Source organism: Triticum dicoccoides, chromosome 3A (assembly GCF_002162155.2).
Source record: "Triticum dicoccoides isolate Atlit2015 ecotype Zavitan chromosome 3A, WEW_v2.0, whole genome shotgun sequence".
In the NCBI taxonomy this organism is placed as follows: Eukaryota; Viridiplantae; Streptophyta; class Magnoliopsida; order Poales; family Poaceae; genus Triticum; species Triticum dicoccoides.
Genome location: NC_041384.1, coordinates 495,962,167 through 495,987,814, shown reverse-complemented (window position 1 = coordinate 495,987,814; position 25,648 = coordinate 495,962,167). Strand labels below are relative to the sequence as shown.

Sequence of the window (25,648 nt, the reverse complement as noted above, 5' to 3'; positions counted from 1 at the left end):
GTTGCGTTGTGACGTTTGGCACACCCAAAGCACTCCTACTGTATCCGGGAGTTGCACAATTTCATGGTCTAAGGAAATGATACTTAACATTCAGAAAAGCTACAGCAAACGAACTACACGATCTTTGAGCTAAGCTTAGGATTGGGTCTTGTACATCACATCATTCTCCTAATGATGTGATCCCGTTATCAATGACATCCAATGTCCATAGTCAGGAAACCATGACTATCTTTTGATCAACGAGCTAGTCAACTAGAGGCTCACTAGGGACGTGTTGTGGTCTATGTATTCACACATGTATTACGATTTCCGGATAACACAATTATAGCATGAACAATAGACAATTATCATGAACAAAGAAATATAATAATAACCATTTTATTATTGCCTCTAGGGCATATTTCCAACATCCTCATCTTCCTCTATCTCAGGAAGTGTAGGAGCAAGATCCGCACAAAAACTATCAAGAACCCTGAATCCCAACGCGTCTATGTCGGAATCATTCATGGGTTTAACAACAGCTAGATTACGAATCATTTCCAAAGCGCACTCCACTTCTAGATCGAGGATATCATTAACTGATCTAGTGATTTCATTACCATTACTACCTAGTGAGACCCCTAATTGATTTGCATTGTGAACAATCTCATCATTGAAAAAATGCAAAATTGAATTAGACGTATTGACTGACATACCAGTAGTGACCGCAACGTCACAAAGCTTGGCCGCCCGCATAGCGCACCTCAGCTGCATGTCATCAACATCCGGCTGCTCCTGAAGACGACTGCTCATCTGTCGTCCTTCAGAAACATGATCTGGGATCCCTCCAAACGCAATGATCTCCTCTTGCGTGGGTCCGTTTGAGGTGGGGCCTCCTGCCCAACCCCCAACAGAGATCCATTGAACTAGAACAGTCGAACAACCTCCTAGAGCCATGGAAGCCCCCCGCAGCATCGGCCTGTGGCCGGACCCCAAAGACGCCACCGGAACCACACCAACCGTCAGCGCCAAGGGAGAGGAAGGGGTGAAGGCCGCCTGCCCACGCCCCCCTCCCGACCTGGTCCCCCCGGCTGAGTGAGGCGATGTCACCACCAGACACGCCACTCGGGGTGAAACAGATGCCGCCAAGGGAGAAGTGGGGACGAAGACCTCCTGCCCATGTCCCCCTTCCGGTCATGCCGCCGAAGCCGAGCACGACAAAGGAGATGCAGGGGTGGAGGCCTCCTGCCCGCGCCCCGCACCCTGTCTGGCCGCCAAGGGAGAGTCAGGGGCGGAGGCCTCTTGCCCTCGCCCCCACCCAGTCTGACCGCCCCGCTGGCCCGTGGCACGGCCTCCTTGGCAACGGTCCTGACCGGGCTCCTCGCCCGCGGAGAAGCACCTCCCAGGTCAGACGCTACTGGTGTTGTCGGTACAGTCTCCACCAAGGGTAACACGACAACAAACTCTATCCACAAGAGCATTAGCATCAACAAAATCCAATGTAGGAAGCGATCGCTCAAACACATCATCACGCTCCACCCGATCACTCCACAATCTCGGAGGAGCGGATGCAGGCTCGAACTAACCAAATCTCAAGGTGCTCATGGGTGCAGTTGTGGATGGTAAAGTCCCTTTCCCGGGTGCCGTCACGTCAGATCCCTGGATGTTAGACGCATCGTGTCCACGGTCATCCTGTCGCACCTCCTTGTTACCCGAGCCATCATCCTTATCCAGCATGTCAACATTGTCAACATCATTCGCTGCCAAAGTCTTTGAGAAAAGCTCGGTGTCCTCGAACTCAATCTCGAGGTTATAAATCATGCCTCTATGGGTCCACTTAACGACATCTGGCACATACTCAATATCGAGGATGCTAACAAGCAATCTGGCCACCCCATGAGCACGGGTAAAGGCCATATCCACCCTCTCGGTTTTTTCAACCAACGTCCCCAAGCTAGCCGCAATTCGAACATCATTCAGTGGCTTGGACGGTGCCCCCGAGAAACGAAGCCAAACCTGAGTGAGTGGTTTATCTTTGGGCTCAACCTTTTTCCACTCATGAAACTCGAGGATGCACTCAGTGCCTGGAACTCTGCACAACCCGAAACTCAAGAGTCGCTCCAAATCCTCAGTCGAGGGAAAGTCCACCTTGTACATATTATCCTCGAGTCTGATAAGTTCCCACTAATGGTTACCTGGTGCCAACTCATTCAGCCTGTGTAAGATTTGTGCATCGGTCAAGTCACCCTTGGTAACTTTCACCACCCTTGTGGTTGCACTCTGAGGCACATCAGGTATCTCCGTAGCACTAGGAGACCCGAAAAACATCAACTCCATGCAACACACATCATAGATCGTAACACCCGGCATGGGCTCACGCAAAAGCGGGCACTCTCCCGAAGCATGCACTCGTTTGGAACAAGTATCACAAAGCTCAGCAGTACATTCAGCAATGAAGTGTCCCTGTTCACCACAGCGATAGCAAAGCATTTCCTCTTTCTTGCGGGCCCATTTGCTAACTTTCTCACCACCCGGCCTGTCAAGCGCTCCAACAGAGCCTACAACTGCCGTCTCGTTCGTGGGCTCCGCCGCAGTAGCCAAAGCTGACACCATAGCCATGACCTAGCCAGACAAAGCGGGCGTCTGCTGACCAACCACCTCCGAAGACACCGTCGGCTCAGCGACGTCGGTGATGGTAGTGGCAGACGGTAACGATTCTTGCCATCGCGGCCGTTCCGAGATCCTCTAAAACCAGCTCTTTGTCTGTAGTCCGGGCCGGATGCCCCCTCAACAAAACCTCTCGGAGGGCCGAGAAACAGACGCTCTGCCGTCCCATCGCTCTGCCAGGCATAACCACGCCCTTCGCCCCGAGGAGGATGAGCCGCGATGTTGACCTTCACCGTACGCATCATAGCCCTCGTCCCCCCATTGACCTTGGTGATGTCCGCGATCATCGAAGGCTCTGCTACGAGAAGCTGGAAAACGATGCCCCGAGCCACCACCACCGCCACCACGGCGCGCCGGCGATCCATGATGATCCGCGACAGGCTAGTGCCCCCCGGCAGCCCCGTGCACCGGCTCCATCCGGGTTGCATGCGGCTGCGCAACCACGTCGGGTGGCGGAGCTCGCGCAGGAGCTGGCGCCGGCGGAGCTCCTCCCGCTCGGAGCTGCTGGGTCGAGGTCCCCGAACGAGGAGGGGGTTGCTGTTGTTGTTGCTGGATCGGCGGCCCAGGCGTCGCAGCCACCGCCCCTGGCACCACCGGCTTAGGCCCCGGCGGCCGAGCCCCACCGCGACCCGCCATGCACGCCGCAAGGGGGGGATGCGCACCGCTCGTCCCATCATGCACGAGGGGAAGCCTGGGACAGCGCAACGATGAACCCTAGGCGGCGGCCGAGGAACACGACGCAGGGTCTTGCTCGTGCATGCAGGTTCTATGTCGCGAGGAATAGGCACCGTTTTTGCCTGGGCCACAAACCTAGCTAGTCCCGGCCCATCCTCGGATAGCTCACACTGGGCCGACGGCCCACACTCAGGCCCGCCCACACAACGCTCAGCCGCCGCCAGTCCCTCGTGGCCCAGCAGACAATTTAAACGCGTGACCCGCGCTGCCCGGATCACGCCTGCTTGGTCGACCGCGAGCGGCCGCCGTAGTTAATACCTCCTTTTGTGTTTATTACAAGCCCCGCACACTTTTTTTTGAGTCTATTTGACTGAATAATAACGTTTTTATATTATGGGACGGAGTGAGTAATATTTGTGTCATACTAATATATCACTATCTATGCCACAAAAAAATCACCATCTATAGCAATACTATAAAAATACCCAAAAAGGCAGATCCAATAAATCTTGGCCATCTAATCATGTCGATCGAACAACCTATATTGGTTCAGTGGTAGCGTGCAATTAACATCGTATCAAATATAAATATCTACACTATACATGTAATTAATGCGTAGTTGATATCCTATCTATCAATGTGTAATTAATTTTCTCTCTAATATCGATGTGCATTGCACCTACGCATTTACTCAGTATATTATTTGGTTTAACTGGTTTTTTTTCCTTTGAAAAGGAAGGTTTACCCGTGGCCTCTCCACCGGGCGGCTCAGTTTTCTCACATTAAAACTCGACAACTGTTTTCTTCTAATATGAAATGCCAGAGCTCCTGCCCATGCCTCTCGGCAAGCATTTCAAGAAAATAACGCAGGGAGAGATGAAGGAATGAATTCGCCAGGCCGTTATATTAAGATTGCGTGGTAGATTAGCAGGGGCCGGATGAATGCACAAATCAGAACTGCATACCAGAACACAAAAGGCAATCCAATTTCTCCATGTCCCTCTCAGTCCAACTCTAGTTAACCTTATCGCGAACCTCCTCCTCTACAACTACAGCCTTATCGTTAACTTCACCGGTCATTTTTGGCATGGACACTTGGCGGAAAAGAAAGCAAGGCCACCATATGTGTGCAGCTGCCAGGAAGGAAAAGCTATAGCCAGGGAAAAGGATTGGAATGCGGTTGCTTCTTCCACCTGAAAAGAAAAGGCGCTTTGGGCTATAGCAACAGTCCCGGGGGTGGTTGCTGCGGCGTGCGGGGAGAGTGATGCGCGCATTCCCGTCGACACCGGAATGCAAGGAGAGAGTATGTGAGGCCAACTCCACCGTGCGATCCTAAACGGACGTTCGGTTTGGTCAGATTTTATTTCTTTGAGGCGGCGATGCGGTCGTCCATGTCCGCGTTTGTTCGTTGGGTCGTGGGTGTGACCAGCGCACGACCGCATTCCAAATCATGTCCGGGATGAACGTGATTAAAAAAACAAAAAACATAAATAAAATGCCTAAAAAGTAAATAAACGCACTTAAAAAACTTAATATATATATAAAGGTCACGGCCACAAAACGGCCCAATTTCACGCCGCACTTAAACGACCCAGTTTCATAATTAACATAAAAACAAAATAAAAAAAAGCCACCTGCGCGCCGCTGCCGCGCCCGTCCATGCCCTGGCCGTCGCCTCGCCGTCTTAAGTGGCCGCCGGTATCGTCGTCGTCGCTGCAGAGGTCGACGTAGTCCGGCGACGTCCAGAGATGGGTCGGTGGTCCGCGGTGCACGGGGGCGGCGGGCTGGAAGGTGGCCGGTGCCTGCACCACCTCCTCCCGAGGCGAGGCGTCGCGATCCGGCGACCGCCGCGGCGTGGGGCACCAGTTGCCCCCCAGGCAGCCGCCATTTGCTCCGCCGTGCACGACTAGGTCCACCCCTGGCCCACCAGGACCGGGTGGAAGGCGGCCACCGGCGGCTCCTCCGTCACCTCCTCCTTCGGCTCGGGGATGGCGACGTCGCCGGCCGCAGAGAGGGCCATCGTCTCCTCGAGGCCCGGCCATTGGCGCTCATTGTGCGTGTACGTGGAGTCGTCCATGACACGCGCCATGATTCGAGCCTCCTCCTCCGCTGTCATGCGAGGAGGTGGAGGTGGCGATGGGAAAGGCGACGGCGTGGGCGTCAGGTCGCGCACCCGCGTACGCCCGCGCACCTCCCGACGTGGCCGCCGCGGCCCCGACACTGTGCCGGCGAAGTACGACGCACGTCGCACGTCGTGCTCGTCCTGGAGCCAAGTGTCCCACAGGACAGAGTCGGGGGCGTACCTCTCGTCATGGAATAGGTCGTCGGGGAGGAGGCGGCGGCGGCGCTCGATCTCATCGCGTCTGGCACGACCACTCGCTGGCACCGCCGGGACGGGGACCCGGTCCGCGGAGAGGTGCCAGTTGTTGGGGAGGTGCACGTCGCTCCACGGGACCGGCGTCCTCGTCTCCCAATACCGCCAACACACATCGACGACCAGGTACCGCCGGTCGCGCTCGCCGACGGCCCTGGGCGCGATAGTGAAGGGGGCAGACGCGGGGGCTCGAATGGAGGAGCGCGGCGGTGATGCGGGCTCCTCCTTCTTGACGGAGCCGCGGCGGCGTCCTGAGGAGGAGCCGGCCTCGCGGTCGTGCTTCCCCTTGCGGTTGTGCTTCCAAAGGCCCATGGCTGCGGCCGACCGGCGAGGTCAACGACGGGGAGCGGCTAGGGTTTCGAGGATGTAGGGTTTCGGGGAGGGGGGGGGGCGGAGTGGGAACAGTGGACGACGACCGGTCCACGGCTTCCCATTTAAGAAGGACGACGACCCTTCGCAGTGCGGATGACAGGTGGAGCCACCCGCCCGTGCGCATTTATGTTGGCGGGTGGGAGGTCGGTGGCCGCCTGCCATGCGGCCCCGACGCGGACGTTCGAAGCGTCCGTTTGCTGTCCGCCACGACCTAAACCCGGCGCAAATTTGTGCTCGAAATGAGTCGGTCCGGACACAAAACGGATCAGATGAGTTCGGACCGTCGCGCGCTGGGCCGCCTTATTTGTTTGTTTTACTCCAAACAAACAGGGCCGGACAAAATGGGGTCGCGCGGTGGAGTTGGCCTGATGAAGATCAGGTTTCAGATCAGTGGTTGCTGCGGCGTGCGCCATCAAAATCTAGCCCGAGTTTGCGCGGTCGTGGAGTAGTTTATTGGGCCGGAGAACGGGCGCGCCGAAGCCTCGCCGCTTTCGCTCTATACAGAGCAATGCGTTGCACGCGCGCGCGTGGGGAGCCTGAGAAAGAGCACGCTGGTTTGAATTTCGGTGGGCATCTTGGATGGTTTCCGTGGGTGGTGTGGTGTTGCTTGCCATCGTGTGTGATTCCGGGGGGATTAGACTAGTTTGATTGATACACGCGCGCTTTAACAAGCCACGTCTGCCTCTTCCAATAGACAAGCCAAATTTGATACGGCATGCATCTTGCTAATTGAAAAGGCACTGAATTGGGTATGTGAAGCATGCATGCCGAGTACAGTGGGTAAGCTTACGTGAGTGAGCAACACGACGAGGTCCACTCTTCGTTCTAGAGATGATCAGCGTGCCAATCTAGCTAGCACTCTGGCGCGACAGAGGCTAGTAGGATCTGAGTGTGTCTCTGGATCGATCCTTGTGTCGGACATGTGCAGGGTGGTGGGAGGCAAAATGCTGGTCTCTGGTCAAAACGAAGTGATATCGCCGTCAACCAATCCATTATATGCATGGCTACGCAGATAACATTATCTTTTCTTTCTATCTTCCACTCCTGCGGTCCTATCTTGTTAGTGTAGTACTTTTTTTCTTCGATCTAGTAGATCGGAAGAGATATGGTTAGTTGTTACTTTATCCGTCCGGGTTTATCAGCCCCCTTCGTATTTTAGGTTGATGTTTGATCATCTGTATTAAATAATAAAATATAATGCATATATGGTAGTAGTAAAGCATACGCTTAAGGATTGGTATTCAAAAGAGGATTCACATGGTATATTTTTTGTGACATGTATTTTATATATTATTAGTTAAATTTATGACCATCTTTTTGTTTGCTCATAAATAGTTTTGATTGCTTACCATATGTGCCATGTGATACAGAGACGCTCGATAAGCCCGGACGAAGGGAGCACATACCTTTTTTTCACAGAAGGAGAAAGCTTTGTAATTAATTACTCAACATCGTGATTACAATCATTGAGCAGCTAATGCTCAACACACAAACACAGGGTAGGTATTTTACATGATACACTAGCAATTAAGCGTTTATGTCCTACCAATGAGCACTAATGCTCAAATAAAAACCAAATTACTTTTATAAGCATCTCGCATGTGGCCTAATTAGTACTACCTCCGTCCTGAAATTAACTGTTGCTGAAATAATTGTATTTAGATGTGTTTCAGTGTGTAGATTCACTCATTTCAGCGACAGTTAATTCCGGACGGAGGGAATATATGCTAGCGGAAGAACTATACATTTAACCGATGATTTACCGTGCAAATTTCTCTCTACTAGCTATCGGCCTTAGGCGCAAGCGGCAATTTTATCTCATTTCGGCTTTTAAAGGCAAAAGGGGGGCTATCTGTGCGTAGCTCAATGGAGTTGCATTTGCTAAACCGAAGTTGCACTTTTAAGAAATCGAATCAAACACAGAAAACTCCAAGGCAACTTAGGACCAACAAAATCCAAAAAAATGCCTACTCACATGCGACCCTTTAGATTACTAAAAAATGTCTCAAGTGTAAGGTCATGACTAATATGCTCGAACATATTAATCAAAGTTGTCAAGTCATGTGGAAGTTGATAACCAATTGTTTTCCTTCTCACGTATGTGGGTAATGGAGGCGTTAATCAGGAATGTCCACACCATGGTGATTCATGTGGGTTATAGCTAGCTGACAAACACAAAGAGCACTACCACTCCATGGCAAGAGAAATAAAACATTTTATGTTGTCCTTGTGATGATGATACAAGGATTCATGTTTGCTTGTTGCGTGTCATTGCTTGCATCGGCTCCAGTGTATTGACCAGGTACTATATAGTGTTGTTGCAAAAGCCGGTGTAATTGGTATCATCTTGGTATCGATATATTAGATTTTGTAAAAAAAAATTGTATCTAGGTACATCAACAGCTCGTACACAAATTCACACACCCAATAAGTTTTGCCCTAGTAGCTTGTCAGGTTGAGCATGTATCATGCTGCTTTTTATTAGGATACATCCTTGAATATTATTACATTTGGCATCTGTTGTTGTAACACTTTGTGAATGTGTCAGTTCTTTTCTGCTAATTACATGCTCAACATTATTTTGAAACAAGGCTATATGGTGGTGTTCTATCATATTGATTTCTTAGTGAGTGTACACGATGCTATCTTAGCAATGACACACAATATACATGGTGATGGAATAGAGAGAAACGGGAAAAAAGATAAATTGTGTTCTCTTACCGAAGAGCTAATATCTTAGTTAAAGAAAAAGAGACATTCTACCCATTGTACGAGATGTCTTCTCTCTATTTTTTTTAATTAGTTTTAATCACCTGATAATTTCAGGATCAGGCAAACATTTAGCGCTAGAGATAACCCATTGTATTACCATGTCGTTTGTGGGAATATAACATGTTTTTTATCCCTAGATAACGTGAAATATATGTGAGGAGGCCGCCTTTATCAACTAGTGTACATGCCGCTGGCTAGTGCTCAACTTTGAAACCTAAAATGTGTGGAAGAAGATAACCATCTTTCCTTAATGTGCGCTTTCATTAAACCCACTTTGATCGTTGGAGTGGGTTAGGTTTCAAAATGTCAAACTTGCAATACTCCTATATTGTATTTTATGTAATTTATAGTTTTCATTATCTCTATTTATAGTATTACTACCGGCTTAAGTAAGTTTGTACTTGGAGGACCACCGTACCTTACTCCCTCTTTGCATTTAGTCAACTCGGTGGCCGGCCAAAAGGAAAAAAAAACTCGGTAGCCGGCCGCCTGGATGTACGGCAAATCGCCGGTCCACCTCAGCATGCTCAAGGCAAAAATTGCGTGTACAACCTGTGCCTGTCCGTGGCCATATTGTTTTCGCCCAAGGAAACGGGAGCTGCGAGGAGGCGTGGAGCGGGCGGGCGCGTGGCAGTACGGTCCCGGCACGAGCCGGCGCGTAGCCCGGCTGCGGCAGACCACGCGACCCCGGGCCCGCCAGCCAGTCACGCCCTACGCCCCTACTACCAGACAAGTAGTGGACCCGCTGTGATCTGTGATTGCGACCGATCCAGTAAACTGTGGACGAGTCTTGCCTGCTCGTTTCCCATGCTCCCATTCATGCTTCTGCATACGTGGCTTGATTTGATTGGAAAAAAATAAGGTTCGGCCCCATCCCTTAAAAATCAGGGGGGGGGGGAATGATTAGATTAGAAAAGAGAAAGAGAAAAAAACAGCCATAGGATGAAGTGGGAGCATGGATGGGAGCATGCAGAGGGAGCAGGTCAGTTGTTCCAACAACCGCTAGCCCTAGCGAGACTGCGACCCGTCGGAGATGACCGAACAGAGCATACGGTTTTGTTCACTTCCTTTTTGTTTTCGATTCGAGTTAATACTCCTCGGTTTCTTTTTAGTCCGCATATACTCCCTCCATTTCACAACGTAGTGCTTTCTCTATCCCCGTGTTTTAATTTTAACCGTAAATTTAACTACCAAGACCGATTGCGACGGAAGCAAAAATTATATCAGCGAATTCGTATTTGAAAGAATTTTTCAATTATATAATTTTTTCTCCCGCCGCAGTTGGCCTCGTTGGTTAAATTTATGGTCAAAGTTGGACCTCGGAAAGCGCGGGCGCACTATATTTTGGAACGGAGGGAGTAAGATTTAGGGCCTGTTTGGGACTGCTCCACTTCACAAAAACCAGTTTCGCTTCACTAAATTCACTTTGGAGCAGTTCCATCTAGAAGTTGTAGTACTACGAAAGAGAATGTTTGGCTGCCATCTAGTTTCAGCTTCAAGAATAAGAAATTTGGTGGAAAGGATCTATTTGATTGGTTGAGGGGGAAGAAACGAAGGGGTATCCACTTACTGGTGGCAGTGGTGGGTAATTTCCACCCAACTTCAGCTTCTAGAGTTTTTTGGAGCACCCCCTGAAGAGCTTCATAAAAAACTGGGAGTTGTACCCTAGATTCTAGTTTTTTTTACGGAGCGGCATATCGTGGAGCTATCCGGTTTGGTTTGTGTTTTCTGGAGCGGAGCTGAATTTTAAGGAGCATAGTAGTCCCAAACAGGCTCTTAGTCAAAGTCAAGCTTTATAGAGTTTGACTAACTTTATATTAAAAAATATAAACATTCATAATATGAAATCAATATTGTCAGATGCACCATGAAACGTATTTTCATATTATATAGTTCTAGCATTGTAGATGTTCATATATTTTTATATAAATTTAGTCAAACTTTGTGTAATTTGATTTTGACCAAATTTTATATGCGAAGTAAAAAAAACGGAAGGAGTAATATACAGTCCATCCACTTCAGGACTCTAGTCTAGCGATGCATTTGTTTTTTTATCTTCGACCTCCCTTCATTATGAATTATAAGATGTTTTGATTTTTTTTGTACGTATCCCCCGCAAAAAAAGATGTATACATACATATTTTAGTATAGTCACTCTTCGTTTTACCTAACCCAGATGCATCCATCGTTGATACCTGCGAGGCACCATTGTTGTGCACACATGCACACACATTCAATGTAGGTTATCCCATGATAATCAATTGTTGCAAGTTATATACTTTCTCCGTCACGGTTTAGAAGGGGAAATTCTCTGGGACCTAGGTAGTTATCTATTGGTTGTGAGATGGATTAAAAAATAGCATTCACACTACGCATGCATATAAAAATAGTATATGGAGTACTAATTAGCTACTAGAAATAAATACAATGCGCCCTAAACCTTGTTTATTATAGAAACACACGCAAATTTAACTGTGCCTTCTAAACCTTGGCGGAGGGAGTATTTGTTTATTTAATTGCAACAAATGCTTGTAACATAGTCGAATTATAAAATGATGCAATCATGCCATCCTCACACTTCGATCTACCGTAGTCATGCGTATCTGCTAACGAAAGAATGGTTATGTGCTTTGTTTGATGCAGAGGCAAGGAGTAGTCCTCCTTTTTCGGGGGAAAAAAATCTGCTAACGAAAGAGAGTGGAACAAAGGAAACAATCGGATATTGTTAACATGTCCTCAGGCCCAGCAGACAAGTGGCATATGGAGTGCGAAATCGCGACTAGAATGTTCATTTATTATTAATCGTGGCACGTCAAGTTGTGGACATGCGATTATTTCCTATTGAATTGGAGCCACGGGTTCAGGTGGACTCCACATGAACGAAGTAAAGCATAGCCACATATTAGATCTGGACATCTGGTGACCATTTTATACCAGTTGACATAATTGCACCCTTGCATGAGAACCATACCATACGTTCCATGGTTGTACGTAATTAAGGGGTGTGATTTTGGTTTTCTTCTAAGTATGGTGGGCTAGTTGCTTACTCCATACTGTAATTGAGAGAGTTCTACAGTGTTCTGTTTCTGAATCGAGAGATACATAGAGAGTTCAGTGCGCAACACATGCGTGCCGCTGATCCGTGCGAACGACTGAATTAAACTTCATGTGCGTGGTGCATGATCTCACCATCTGTACAGAGCCAGTCAGTAGTTCGAACTAAAGGAGTCCTGACACGAAGCGCTCTCAAGAGGCATGTGAGAGGGCAGAGGTGGACGAAGTTGATCAAGACATTCGTCGGATTTCTTTCAGTAGGCAGCAAGCATTTCACTTGAGCTGACAGTTATGGCAGCCTCTCCCGTCTCCGTGAGACGAACACCACCATCACTGACTGATTCACAACCATTCCAGTACCTACCTCCATGGCACTTCGCATGATAAGGGCTTCTTTGATTCAAAAGAATTTTATAAAATTTCTGGAGAATTGAAATCCTTAGGATTTTTTCCTATGTTGGTCCTTTGTTTCATATGATTAGGTCCCATAGGAATTTTTTCTATGGAATCTTCTATACTACGTTTCATAGGAAAATTAACATCCACTCCAACCTCTTTTTACAATTCCTTTGTTTTTCTTGTGGCATCAAACAATCATTGCTAATTCTATAGGATTCAAATGGGCATGCCACTCCAACCCTACACTTGTCCTATTCCTATGTTTTCAAAATCCTACGAATCAAAGAGGCCCTAAGATTGCGAACCACCCTAACTGCCCCCAATTAACTGGGCTGTGTGTTCTCTCTCTTAGCTACTCCGTTCTAGTCATGCAGAGGATTCTGGCTTAAAATAACATCATCTGAAGGCAGGATAACAGGAGATCACGTCACAAGATTATCAACAGATGTTTGTCTGCCAGGGTATATTTCAGCGTTCAGATTAGGTATGTCGGCCTCTTCAATCTTGGCATCAGCAATATGTGAGTGAATCTCAACTCTTCCCTTACTTTGCTTTTTTAATCCCATCCTAGTTCTCTGGATGTACAGAGGTTCAAGATAACTTTCAGTTCTGATCTGGACGCTTCAGGGAGATCATAGTAAGAACAGAAGAATAGCTAAGCCATCATGCAAGTGGCCCACAAGGGCTCAGGGAGGTAAAATAAACCGGGACAAACTTATAATTTGCTGTAAAAGCAGCAACAGCAGCATGTCATAATCGTACACAACATTTGAAACAGGATTTTCAATACCTTCCCTGTCTCGCTAAGCAGGATGTTCTATAACCTGCGCGGCGTGGGCCTGAAGTACCCAACAAGAGATCTGGACAGGTACTTAAAATAGGAATATCTAGCTACATAACCTGCACAAGGCATCAGATAGAAAACTGCAAACCAGGAAATTTGTGGCCTAGATCTTGTGGCTTTCGCCCAGCTATTCTGCCTGCTAACAGAAAGATGAATACATTCAACTAGGTCATCAAGAAGGCATAAAGATTTTTTTCCCATTTACATGGAGGGTTTGCTTTGCTCCGAGAATTTAAACGATCTTCAGAAATTCACATGTTCGCTTTCCTCTCCCACCGTTCTTTAACATCAAGCCTGAAAATATGACATATGGGTGATAAGAGTGAGAGCCAATCATTTCATTTCACACAAAAAGTGGTGGCAAGCTGGCACGTTAGCATTTGCGAGAGGTGGCCATAAGAAATGTCACACCTTGCTGGCTTACCACAGCTCCATTAGAACCATGGTAAAAGAAAGAGAAAAACTCGTCCTACGAATCAGATTTCCTTAGTTTTCTCACAAGAGTTTATCTCATGTCCATCAGATTAAGTTGACCATAAGAAATCTCATAATAACCTATAGATAGTCTATTAGTAATTTGCAGTTTGAATCATTATACTTTGTTCATAGCAAGTCAAATGGTGTCTTCTTTTTCAGATTCAGTCGTACAATGTATATGAACTTCTTGAATGATGAAAGGTGAAATTTAAGGGAATCCAGTGTTAATGAAGTTTTCCGATGAAAAGATGAACATGAACTGCCTGAATAGCAACTAAGTAGAGAGTAGCATGAGAGATGAGACTGCATGAGATAGTGGAAAACATAAGCTGCCACGTAGTATGATACAGTACAGTGATAAAATAGTACCCCCAATGCAACTTCCTTTTGTTCCTCAAGGGCAGGGACGGTGCAAGATTCTGCAAATATGTGGGAATAAATCATCAAGCTATTTTTATGACAATGATATTTGTGAATTCCGTTAATTAATTAATGGCCTTGAAGAAACGATGATATGGCATCAAATCAATGATCTTGAATATATGAAGTCTAATAAATGTCTTAAAGATGTAAATGTATCTTGTATTACAACCGAACAGCAACAAAGTTAACTCAGTCTGGTATCAACGTAGACAAAGGGACACATCAACTTTTGATCCTATCGAGTCAATGTACATTTAACAGACAAAGACACAAAAGTTATTATAATTGCAATTATATTGCATTTTTAACCTATTTGGTAAACACTATGTAAGAAATAGACAGATGCCAACACCAAACAGGCACTTCTAGATAAAACCAATAAGAATCTAAATCATTAAATTTTAGTTCATTTCGTGGCAAGAACACTTTCTTCATCAGCCCATGACACCTACTCTGAACTAAAACCAGAACCCTTATTTTGGAACGAAGGGAGTATTAACAAAAATAAGAAAACATCATATATTTTGCTGCAACAACTGCAGAAATCGAGGTATCGCAGTTTGTTCCATTACCTGAGAAAATTTCAAGACCTAAAGACCAATTGAAATACGTTACCGGGACTTGAGAAATAAAAATTCTGCAGTAAATAGCTTTATTTCTACAGATAACCCTTTTCCTGCACCTAATTTGCTGTGCTACTATTAAAGGCCCAAGCAAAAGCAACAATCTTCACGAATTTAGATGAAAATAAGATAACCAAGCATTTTCATAAGTATAACCAGACATACCGCTTGGGCTCCTGTAGTTGATGTTGTATGCTGTACATCTATTGCGGCACTATCAATTGATTTATCCTTATTATTAAATTTAGAATCATTGGCTACATTTGTATTCTCCCCAGTTCTTCCTACAAATTTCAAATACAATGAACAAATAGCTTAAATATCTCCTGCAAAAAAGAAAAGAAAAGAAACTGAACACAAGGTAATCACAGATACATAAAGAGAGATACCTTTAGGTTTTCCTTTGGATTTTGTTTTTTCCTTTATTTGTAGCCGTTTCTTGTGCAATTCCTGTAACATGAAAGATCAAACAATTTAGTTGGTATTTCTCGAAATAAAAACAAAACTAAAGAGTTGGTAACTTCAGAAAAAAGGATAGAAGCACTCTGAACAAACGTTTGGAAATTTGCCGTTTAATTCAGGGTTGAGATTCTTAAGGATGGGAAATTATGCTTTTCAACTGGAACTTCTCAAATGAAATTGTCGAGACCAGCATCTCATTAACAATCTATGTAATATGTATGGCACAAGACAAAAAAATGACCCAAACAAAAACATCACATCCAGTTTAGCACAATATCTTTTCTATAATCCAATCCAAACTCTAGCAACAATAGGTTTCAAATAGGCATTTCACAGAAGTGCTAATAGTATTATATTTCTCTCTCTTTGTTTGCCGTGTTTTCTCATTTGTTACACTCATCAATGTGCAACAGTGCAAGTACAGTATGCAAGTACAGTATGCAGGATTCCTAACTAAAGCTAATATTGTGTCCTCTATGCTTTGACCTTGAATTTTGCAAGTTTTTTTCTTTAACTGCAACAAGTGCTAAACACAAAAACTGCACTCTTAACAATATCTGGGAGATTTGTTGTCTTCAAATTTTGATGCCGAGCGGTCAATGACTCAGCTAAAAATCTCTGGAAAACAACTGGATTTTGGATGCCTGCTCTGTTCCTCTATGGGAACACTTCCGTGTCCGGTCATGTGGTCAAAAAGGCGAGCACTTCAACTATTAGAATTCAGAAGCTGAAGATATGTCTATGCAGCAATGTTTCTACGCTTCATAAGACCAGTTTTATATGCTGGAAACAAATGAAACTATTCCTAACAATTTTCTATAAAAAGATCTGGATAAATTGGTTCATGGCAACGATGAGGGCATCATAAGAAGAAAACACAACATGTCACCCTTAGACAAAGGTGCTACAGCCATTCTGTATGACTATGACATTGACATTAAAGCCTACAGCTTGAACATTTTCCTCCAGTAATTGAGGAGCAGGGAGGGAGGGAGGGACCAATTTTGCCTTGCCCTAGTGTGCCCTTCCAAAGTACAGTACTAATATGCTTCCTATAACGGTTAGAAAGAACCATCCACCTGCGGGGGCTCATGAACCCCACAAGATTCACACTGAACATTCGAGAAATCTACTGTAAGTAAGAGAAGAAAACCTTAAACTTGTCGAGCTGATCTTGGGACAGCTTGGAGGGCTTGAATTCCGGATCGAGCAGCCTACTGGATGCGAGCGCATCCTCCTTTCCCTTCGCCTCGTTGCCTTCGTCAGCATCTCCTCCGCCTCCGCACCCCATCTCTTGCTTTGCCTTTTTCTTTCTTTCTTTCTCTTTCTTTTTCTGTCTTCCTTGCAGTGTTGTCGCTTCCTGGGCGCTCGTACCTTTTTTTTTTGAGGGAAAGAGCCAACTTTATTAATCAAAATCCACAATGTGTGGGATACAACGATGGTCATGGGGCTGGCCAAGCCACACATGCCGCCCTGGTAGTAGCGATAAAGAAAACCTAGCTATCTTGTGAGCTTCAGTATTCTGAACTCGACTCTCAAAGGTGAAATTACATAAAAGTGGTGATGATCTCATCTTTATCTCTCTGATTATAGCTCCATAAATGCCATGACTACCCGTAGCAATGTCGCCAATAACTTGTTTGCAGTCCGAAGCCACCACAAAATGTTGCACATTAAGATCTTGTGCTAGGGAAATAGCCTCCCGACATGCTATGGCCTTCAGTGTCGCAGGGTCGCAAACTCCGGCAATGACAAGTGATGAGCTCCCCATATAGGCACCCTGGCTGTCTCTGCATATAGCCGCGGCCGTGCCACCTCTCTGAAATCTTACTGCCGCGTCAACATGAATCTTAGCATAGCCAGCAGGTGGAGCCTTCGGCCTCAGTGTAGAAGCGTGGCCAGCAGCTGCCGAACCTACGTTGATCTTTGCAGGAGGTGAGACAGTAGGTAAATCAGCCATGAAGCGGGTTATAAACTCCTTAGTCGCCTGGGTGATTGGAATATTGATTCATGGATAGCTTTTCGTCTCGAGGTCCAGATCGCCCATAAGGTGACAGCCAGCAGAGTGAACTTCTCATGTGTTAGCATATCCATTAATCCAAAGAGCCAGCTCTTTGCCCCCGTCTCCGTTGATGCGACCAAACTGCAGCTCAAATCCTCATCTACCAACGCCCATATGCATTTGGAGACTGTGCACTTCAGGAGGGAATGACGCCATGAATCAGGAGAACCGCAAAGGCCACATGAGCTAGTCGTTGACATATTACGACGGGCCCTCACATCCTCCGTCGGTAGTGACTGTTTTGATAAGCGCCATAGAAACATGCGTACTTTTGCTGGGACTGCAGTTTTCCAGAGGGACTTCCAAGAGGCTTCATCGACATGGTTGCTGGATGATGCGCCCGAGCTCTCTAGCCACGCTTCTCGTCGTTGCTTCGTAGATACCAACATATTGTAGGCTGACCTGACAGTGAATTGTCTGGTTCTCTCGTGCATTCAGCTCCAAAAGTCATGTATAGGAGCCGTACACAGCGGGATACACATGATGATTTTAGCATCGAAAGGCAAGAAAGTTGCCTCCACTACGGATCTCTTCCATGAAGCGTTAGTTGCATCGATTAGTTCAGATACTGTGTTGGGGGGATTATTTATGCAACAGCCATACGGTCTCGTCATCTCTGACCGGGGAAGCCAATTTTCGGTCCATATGCTGGTGCTCACCCCGTCTCCTATCCGCTTGATCAGTCCCAGTTTAAGAATATCCCGGCCTTCCACTATAGCTCTCCATGTCTGACTTGGATGGTTCCCAAGTGTTGCCTCAAGTATAGATGTATGTGGAAAATATACGCTCTTCAGAATCCGTGCACTCAGAGACTCGGGATCTTGCAACATTCTCCATGCCTGTCTGGCTAACATGGCAAGATTGAAAAGCTCAAAATCTTTGAATCCAAGGCCTCCCATACTTTTTGGTTGTGTCATTGCTTCCCAAGAGACCCAATGAGGTTTTCGTTGGCCATTCGAGCTCCCCCACCAAAATTTCCTTATTAGCATATTGAGGTGCTCGCATAACCCCCTAGGTAGTTTGAAACAAGACATAGAAAATACCGGCACTGCCTGGGCAACAGATTTGACTAGTACCTCTTTTCCTGCCGCAGACAAAGTTCTCTCTATCCATCCCTGAATTTTGCTCCATAATCTGTCCTTCAAATACTTAAAGGCACCATTTTTTGAACTCCCTATATCAGATGGCATGCCCAGATACTTCTCATTCAAGGTTTCGTTGGGGACATTGAGTATACCTTTTATAGCATTGCGAGTTCCCTCAGAAACGCCTTTGCTAAAGAAAATTGAGGATTTGTTGTAGTTGATTCTTTGACCTGAAGCTTGGCAATAAATCTCCAACAACTGGTTAACCTCTGTAGCACCCGCACTATTGGCCTTGAAGAACAGCAGGCTGTCATCAGCGAATAGAAGATGGTTAACTAGTGGTGCCTGGGGCGCCACCTGAATCCCACCCAAGTTTGATGACTCACTTTGTGATTTTAAAAGGCACGACAGGCCCTCTGCTGCTAACAAGAACAAGTACGGTGATATTGGGTCACCTTGTCAGATTCCACGTGAAGGGTTGAACTCCTCGAGTTTCTTTCCATTGAACATGACTGAGAATTTTACTGAGGTAACCATGCCCATTACGATATCCACCCACCTTCTGTTAAAACCCAATTTGATCCTGATGGCTTGGAGATAAGCCCATTCAACTCGATCATACGCCTTCATCATATCCAATTTCAGAGCACATGAGTGATTTTTCTTTGCCTTGTTCCTCTTTATGAAATGCAAGCACTCATATGTCATTATTATGTTGTCTGTAATTAATCTCCCCGGAACAAATGCTGACTGTTCAGCAGAAATTATATCTGGCAGAATTTGTTTGAGTCTGTTGGAGATTACCTTGGAAGCTATTTTGTAGAGCACGTTACATAAACTTATGGGCCGAAACTGAGCAAGGAGTGTGGGGTTTTTTACCTTGGGTATGAGGACCAGCACCGTATTGTTAATGCATGCTGCTGACTCTGTCTCGTCCACAATTTTGAGTACCACTTTCGTTACATCTGCTCCGCATACGTCCCAATGACGCTGAAAGAAGTGGGCGGGGAATCCATCTGGGCTAGGGGCTTTGATTGGAAACATTTGGAACAATGCACTTTTCACTTCCTCATGTGTGTAGGGAGCATTCAGAAGATCGTTCATCGCCTGCGTTACTTTAGTAGGTACTGACTCCAGTACCCTATCCATACCCTGTACCCCCTCGGTTGTGTATAAGTTTTTGTAAAATTTGGTGGTAAGCTCCTCCATCTCCTCCCTGTCCTCAGTCAGCTGTCCATCTGCTCGCTGCAGCGATTTTATCTGGTTCTTTCGGCGGCGTCTGCTCGCTCGCAGGTGGAAAAAATAGGTGTTTTTGTCACCATGGACCAGCCAATCCAGTCGAGCCCGCTGGCGCCACAACAACTCCTCTCTATGGAACAGTTCGACCAGTCTGTCAGCTATCTTGGTTTCAGTGTTTGTCGGGCCCGTCCGCCCTGGCGCTGAACACATAACCTCAAGCTGGCGTTGGAGTTGACGAATCTCCATGCGCACCGATCCAAAGTGGTTGCGGTCCCACGCCGACAAATCTCCCGCCAAGCTCCCTAGCTTTGCATGTATGCCCTCAACTGATTCTCCATCCTGCAGACTCCAACTATCCCGCACAGTGTCAAACAGTGTTCCGTCCCTTTCCCACATCGTCTCATATTTGAAGGCCTTGGGGCCCATTCTGCATGCATGCAACTCACGTAGTTGAAGGAGAATAGGAATGTGGTCTGAACTGGCAGCGCTTTTGTGCGATAGCTGTGATGATGCGAGGGCGAGAGCCCATTCTGGATTTACCACGCACCTGTCCAGCCTGACCCGGGTGTAGGTGCCTCCTGTGACCTTTTTTTCGAATGTCCAACTGGAGCCAGAGTATCCAATATCTGATAACCCACATGTATCAACTGCTTCTCTGAATGCTTCTATTTGGGCTTGGCTTCGTTGTCCCACACCATCATGTTCATGGCTGTGAAGGACCTCATTAAAATCTCCCATGACTGCCCACGGTCTGTTCTGCGTCTCAGCAATACCGCGTAGGGTGTCCAAGGTTTTGTATCTCTCTGGTACCTGAGCTTCACCATAGACAAAGGTAATTCTTACCTGCAAATCAACTAAGTCATCAACAAGAATATCAATGTGATACTTCGAGTAACCGATAACTTCCACTTTTATTTCATCGTTCCAAAAAATTCCAAGTCCACCACTTCTACCGGAACTACTAACTGCAAAACTTTTATTGTAGCCTATGCTATCAGCCATACTCTCAACCCTCTTTCCCTCTATTTGAGTTTCAAGAATACAAACAATAGAGGGGGCAAACTGCCTTGCTAGATTGCGAAGCTCTCTGACTGTCGCGGCTTTGCCAATCCCGCGATAGTTCCAACAAAGGAGACTCATTGCGCTAGGCGCAGCCCCGTTTCGGAGCCCGCCAAATGCGCATCAGGGTTTTTTGTTGAAGCTGTGCTCTTCTCCAGAGCAGACTCATTAGACGAGGTTGACTTTGATCTTTTCAGATCATGCTTGGGAGGAGGGCTGAGGGGCACCGCAGGCGATGGCAGAAACAGTTGCTTCGTCTGTTGTACTGAAGAGGTTGGCAACATGGTTTTTGGATCATGTGCCCCTCTTTTCCTGTTGCGATCAACCTCAGTCATTGCTACATCTCCGTCTCGCTGATCACGTTCCTGGTGGTGCTGATCATCATATGAGCCTGCACTATTGGACGATTGTCCTCTTCCTCTTCCCGCACGACCTCTGCCGCGACCTCTCCCTGCGTTACTGCTCTCGCCCGGTCCACTGCCGGGGCCTTTAAACCACGTTGCCTTGATATCTTTGAAGACCAGCGTCTTTGGGGCATGCACCCTGTCTCCGCACTCTTTGTGTTGATGGCCTAGATGTCCACAAACTGCACACCAGTCCGGCAGTCTTTCATATTTGATTCTAAAGATGACTCGTTCCACCGAATCCTTCTTCCTTATTACCAGTGAAACAGCGTTCTTCAAAGGTTTAGTGACATCAATCCTGATGCGAACTCTAGCAAAGTTACCTTCAAAATCCGAGGATCTAGGCTCTGCATATATGAATTCTCCCACAGTAGCAGACAGAGCTTTGACCTTAGAAAAGAAGCCATCGGGCAGGTCGTGAATCTGGATCCAAATTTCCAATTTGTTGAGCTCTATAGACGACGGTTTTGTGAAGCCATCATACTCTGATAGAACTACTGCTTTCCCCTTGAAATTCCAGGGGCCATCTCCCATAACCCTCTCCCAGTCATCCAGGCAAGAAAATTGCATTGAGTACAGATTATCTTCCAGTGGTATGATCTTTACCTCTTGAGCTAGATCCCAGGCCACTCTCATATTCCTATAAAACCAATATTGGCTGTATGTTTTCTCCATGTGAACCTTAGCCAACGCCATCCAGCGTGTTTCTTCCTTCGGCAGCTCGGTGTATTCCACCACAACATCAATCAGATCATCTTCTTTCAGTCCAAGTTCCTCCATCATCGCAGCCAGATCGGATGCAGCCGTACTCGAAACAGATGCAGTCGAACTCATCATGCGCTCGCTCGAGGTTAGGGTTCCGCGAGCGGTAGGTCCCAAGGAGTCAGCACCCGCCCCGAACGCCACGGCGGCCAAAGGCCACAGCAATCGTCGGAAGGGGGTTAACAGCCGGGGAGGAAAAGGTCCCTATGGTGTCGGCGTCGCCGTCGATCGAGGGGAGAGAAAACCCTAACGAGAGGGGAGAGAGAGCCTGGGCGCTCGTACCTAAGAGGGAAGGAAAGGAACAGATAGGTTGGGCCTGATCTTGGCCCAAAGGTTCGTATGGTGGTCGGGCCTGATATCACCGCTTGTATGGTCAGGTCCGATCTTCGCCCAATATTTGTGGATTTTGAATACGAGCGCACTCAAAATAATAATAAAACTCAAAATAACAATAAATCCCTTCTCTGTAGGGTTTTTCTTCCTCTCGACAATGCACGGGCGGTGTTGTTGAGAAATCCACTTCCCCACCCCCGGACTCCAACATGACAAGTTTGGGCTGATCCACGGGCTGGCCTTGTCTCGGAGGAATAGGGGCAGGGTTTCTCGCCCGACGGAAGTTTCCTTCTTGGTCTAGGGTTCAAGATGGCCGGAAGCACGTCAAGATCCGGCGCTACGGATGATGATGCGGCCATGATGAAAAAGTTGGTGCTCTCGGAGGAGGACCCCGATGACGTGGTTGTTGAAGAGGAAGATGCGATCTCGGAGGATTCCACTAGATGGATGGTAATTACCGGGGTTCATATGGAGAAGCCCTATAGTCAGTACTGGTTCTACAGAAACACGAGGGCCGTGTGGGATCTGACAAAGGAGATGAAGATCCATCCACTTAATGATAATTTGTACACGCTAAAATTCTCTTGGTTAAGTATTTGGGAAGAAGTTATGAAAGGACCTTGGACCTTCCAGGGAAATGCGGTGATTCTATCACCATATGATGGATTCTTGAAACCCTTGCCTTTCGCTTTGGATACAATAGATATATTTGTTTAGATACAAGATATTCTAGATGGCTACTATCCTCTGCACAAGTCTCTAGCACGGAAGGTAGGGGAGTTTGTGTACACTGAGCCAAAGTCGCATGATTTCGAGGGAAATTTCTTTAGGGTAAGAGTGAACATCAATGTGCAAACTTGCTGGCAGCGAAAATAAGAGGGATATCTTTGTGGTTAAGTATGAGCGTCTTGTATGATTGGTGCTTCGTTTGCGGGTACATGGGACGCATCTTCAAGGAGTGCGGACACGGTATTCCTTCTCCATCTGCACTAGTCTTCAAATAGCTACAAGCTACCTGGTTTCACAGTGCTAGAAGAGGCACGTGGAGGAAGAGGCAGAGGTCATGGACGTGGTGCTATAGGAGGTGGACGTGGTCGTGGCCGTGGAATGGGCCAATACCCCCAGGAAGATGGCACATGCGACTACTAGTGACCCACAAGTATAGGGGATCAATCGTGGTCCTTTCGATAAGTAAGAATGTCGAACCCAATGAGGAGTAGAAGGAATTGATAAGCGGTTTCAACAAGGTATTCTCAGCAAGTGTTATAAAATGGTAGTAACAAATAGTTTGATAGCAAGATAATTTGTAGCAAGTAGCAAGTAACCAAAGTAACAAGGTGCAACAAGGTGGCCCAATCTTTATATTGCAAAGGACAAGCCAAGAGTATTTCTTATAATAAGCAAAGCGTTCTCGAGGACACATGGGAATTTGGTCTAGTCACGTTCATCACGTTTAGTAGATTCACGTTCACTACTTCGATAAATTGTTATGTGGGTGGATCGGTGATAGGGTGCTGCTCTTACTTGAACAAACAACCCACTTATGATTACCCCTCTCGCAAGCATCCACAACTATGAAAAAAGAATTAAGATAAATCTAACCATAACATGAAACATATGGATCCAAATTAGCCCCTTATGGAATAACACATAAACTAGGGTTTAAGCTTCTGTCACTCTCGCAACCCATCATCTACTTAATACTCCTCAAAAAACCTTCCCCTAGGCCCAAGCATGGTAATATGTCATGTAGTTGATGTTCACACGACACCACTAGAGGAACAACAACATACATCTCATCAAAATATTGAACACATACCAAGTTCACATGATTACTTGTAATAAGACTTCTCCCATGTCCTCAAGAACAAACGGAACCACTCACAAATCATATTCATGTTCATGATTAGAGGAGAATAATATATGATTAGAAATTTGAACATATGATCTTCCACCAAATAAACCTACTAGAATCAACTACAAGATGTAATCAACACTACTAGCAACCCACAAATACCAGTCTGAGGTTTTGAGACAAATATTGAATACAAGAGATGAACAAGGGTTTGAGATGAGATGGTGCTGGTGAGATGTTGATGGAGATGAGTCCTCCCATGATGAGAGGAACGTTGGTGATGACAATGGCTTCGTTTTCCCCTCCCGGAGGGAAGTATCCCCGGCAGAATCGCTCTGCCGGAGAGCAAAAGTGTTCCTGTCCAGGTTCCGCCTTGAGACGACGACGCTTTGGTCCGAAAATATTCTCTCATTTTTTCTATGCCAAGTGGCCTCATAGCATAAGATGGGCACCAAAGGGCATCTATGGGCCCCATAAGGCACTAGGGCGCGCCCCCTGCCTTATGGGTCCATGGTTGATCTTCTTTGGTACTTCTTTCTTCCAGTATTTTTTATATATCCCAAGATAATTCTCCATAAAATTTTAGGTCATTTGAAGCTCTGGAGAATTGTTGTCTCTGCTGTAGCACTTTTAGGTCTAGAATTCTAGCTATCGGCAATTTCCTTCTTCATGTATATCTTGCATATTAAGAGAGAAAAGACATTAGAATTGCATCATAAAGTGAAATAATTATCAAAAAACATTATAATTAACAGTAGGAAAACATAATTGAAAATGGATGGATAAGCTTCCCCAAGCTCAGACCTCGCTTGCCCTCAAGTGAATGCCGAGCTCAATAATCATGACCACATGTTTATATAGATGTGTCGATAAAACAAAATAGCATCATGCTCATTATTATAGCAACAATTATTCCTCATAACACTTCTCATGATCAATTGATAATTCATTCACATGCTAAATCATAAACAATAAACTTTCTTGAAAACTAACAAACTATGTTCTCAGTCACTGAAACAATTACTATTCATCAGGAAGAGTCTCTATAAGAGCTTTTGGTTTAGCAAATTCCACATACTCAACTATCATATAGTCTTCCATGATTTCTGACACTCAAAGCATATTTTTAGAACAAACTTTTCAGTCAGACACATGGGAAGATGGGGGCTAAATGTTTCACCTCCCAACTTATTTACCTCGGGGATAATATCAACAATAATAACTCATGATTACCTATATCCAACATGATATATGTGCCTGAATCGTTACTTACCACATGATGCTTGCTAAGTGGAGAATAATTGAGGCTGGAATAAGAATGAATACTATTGACTCTTGCATAAAAGTAAAAGCTAAAAAGTAAAAGATATGCCCTTCGCAGAGGAGGTTGTCATGTACTTTCTTAATTTGGATGCGCAAGCTCTTAATGCAAAGGAATGTTACTTTATATTGCCCCTTATGATCGCAACCTTTATTATGCAGCCCACCATTTTAATTGCGTTACCATCAAAAGTTCGTACAAAGCTTATTTTCCCTTACAATAAAAGATCATACATATTTAAGAGCAATTTTTATTGCTTTGCACCGACGACAACTTACTCGAAGGATCTTATACAATCCATAGGTAGATATGGTGGACTCTCATGACAAGAAACTGGGTTTAAGGGTTTTTGGATGCACTAGTATCATCTCAACTTTGTACGAAATTTTGGCTAGCAAAAGATTATG

General features: G+C 46.0%; 1 protein-coding gene across 1 annotated transcript; it reads right to left on the bottom strand.

Moving 5' to 3' along the window:
• Positions 1-12,987: 12,987 nt before the first annotated feature.
• Positions 12,988-17,081, bottom strand: LOC119272471. Its single transcript, XM_037553954.1, has 6 exons — positions 16,736-17,081; positions 16,275-16,495; positions 15,049-15,109; positions 14,825-14,943; positions 13,983-14,032; positions 12,988-13,430 (listed from the first exon to the last, which is right to left on the bottom strand). The coding sequence occupies exons 1-6, from the start codon at positions 17,079-17,081 to the stop codon at positions 13,388-13,390; spliced, it is 840 nt and encodes a 279-aa protein (XP_037409851.1). The 3' UTR covers positions 12,988-13,387.
• Positions 17,082-25,648: the final 8,567 nt, after the last annotated feature.

What these genes read in the sequence shown, in the direction of transcription:
- LOC119272471 (XM_037553954.1), bottom strand. Translation starts at nt 17,081, where the DNA reads ATGGCTGATTTACCTACTGTCTCACCTCCTGCAAAGATCAACGTAGGT. An exon ending in ATCAGCTCGACAAGTTTAAG is followed by an intron (nt 15,110 to 16,274) that starts GTTTTCTTCTCT and finishes TTCATGTTACAG; the next exon opens with GAATTGCACAAGAAACGGCT. An exon ending in AAAAGGAAGTTGCATTGGGG is followed by an intron (nt 13,431 to 13,982) that starts GTACTATTTTAT and finishes TCATATTTTCAG; the next exon opens with GCTTGATGTTAAAGAACGGT.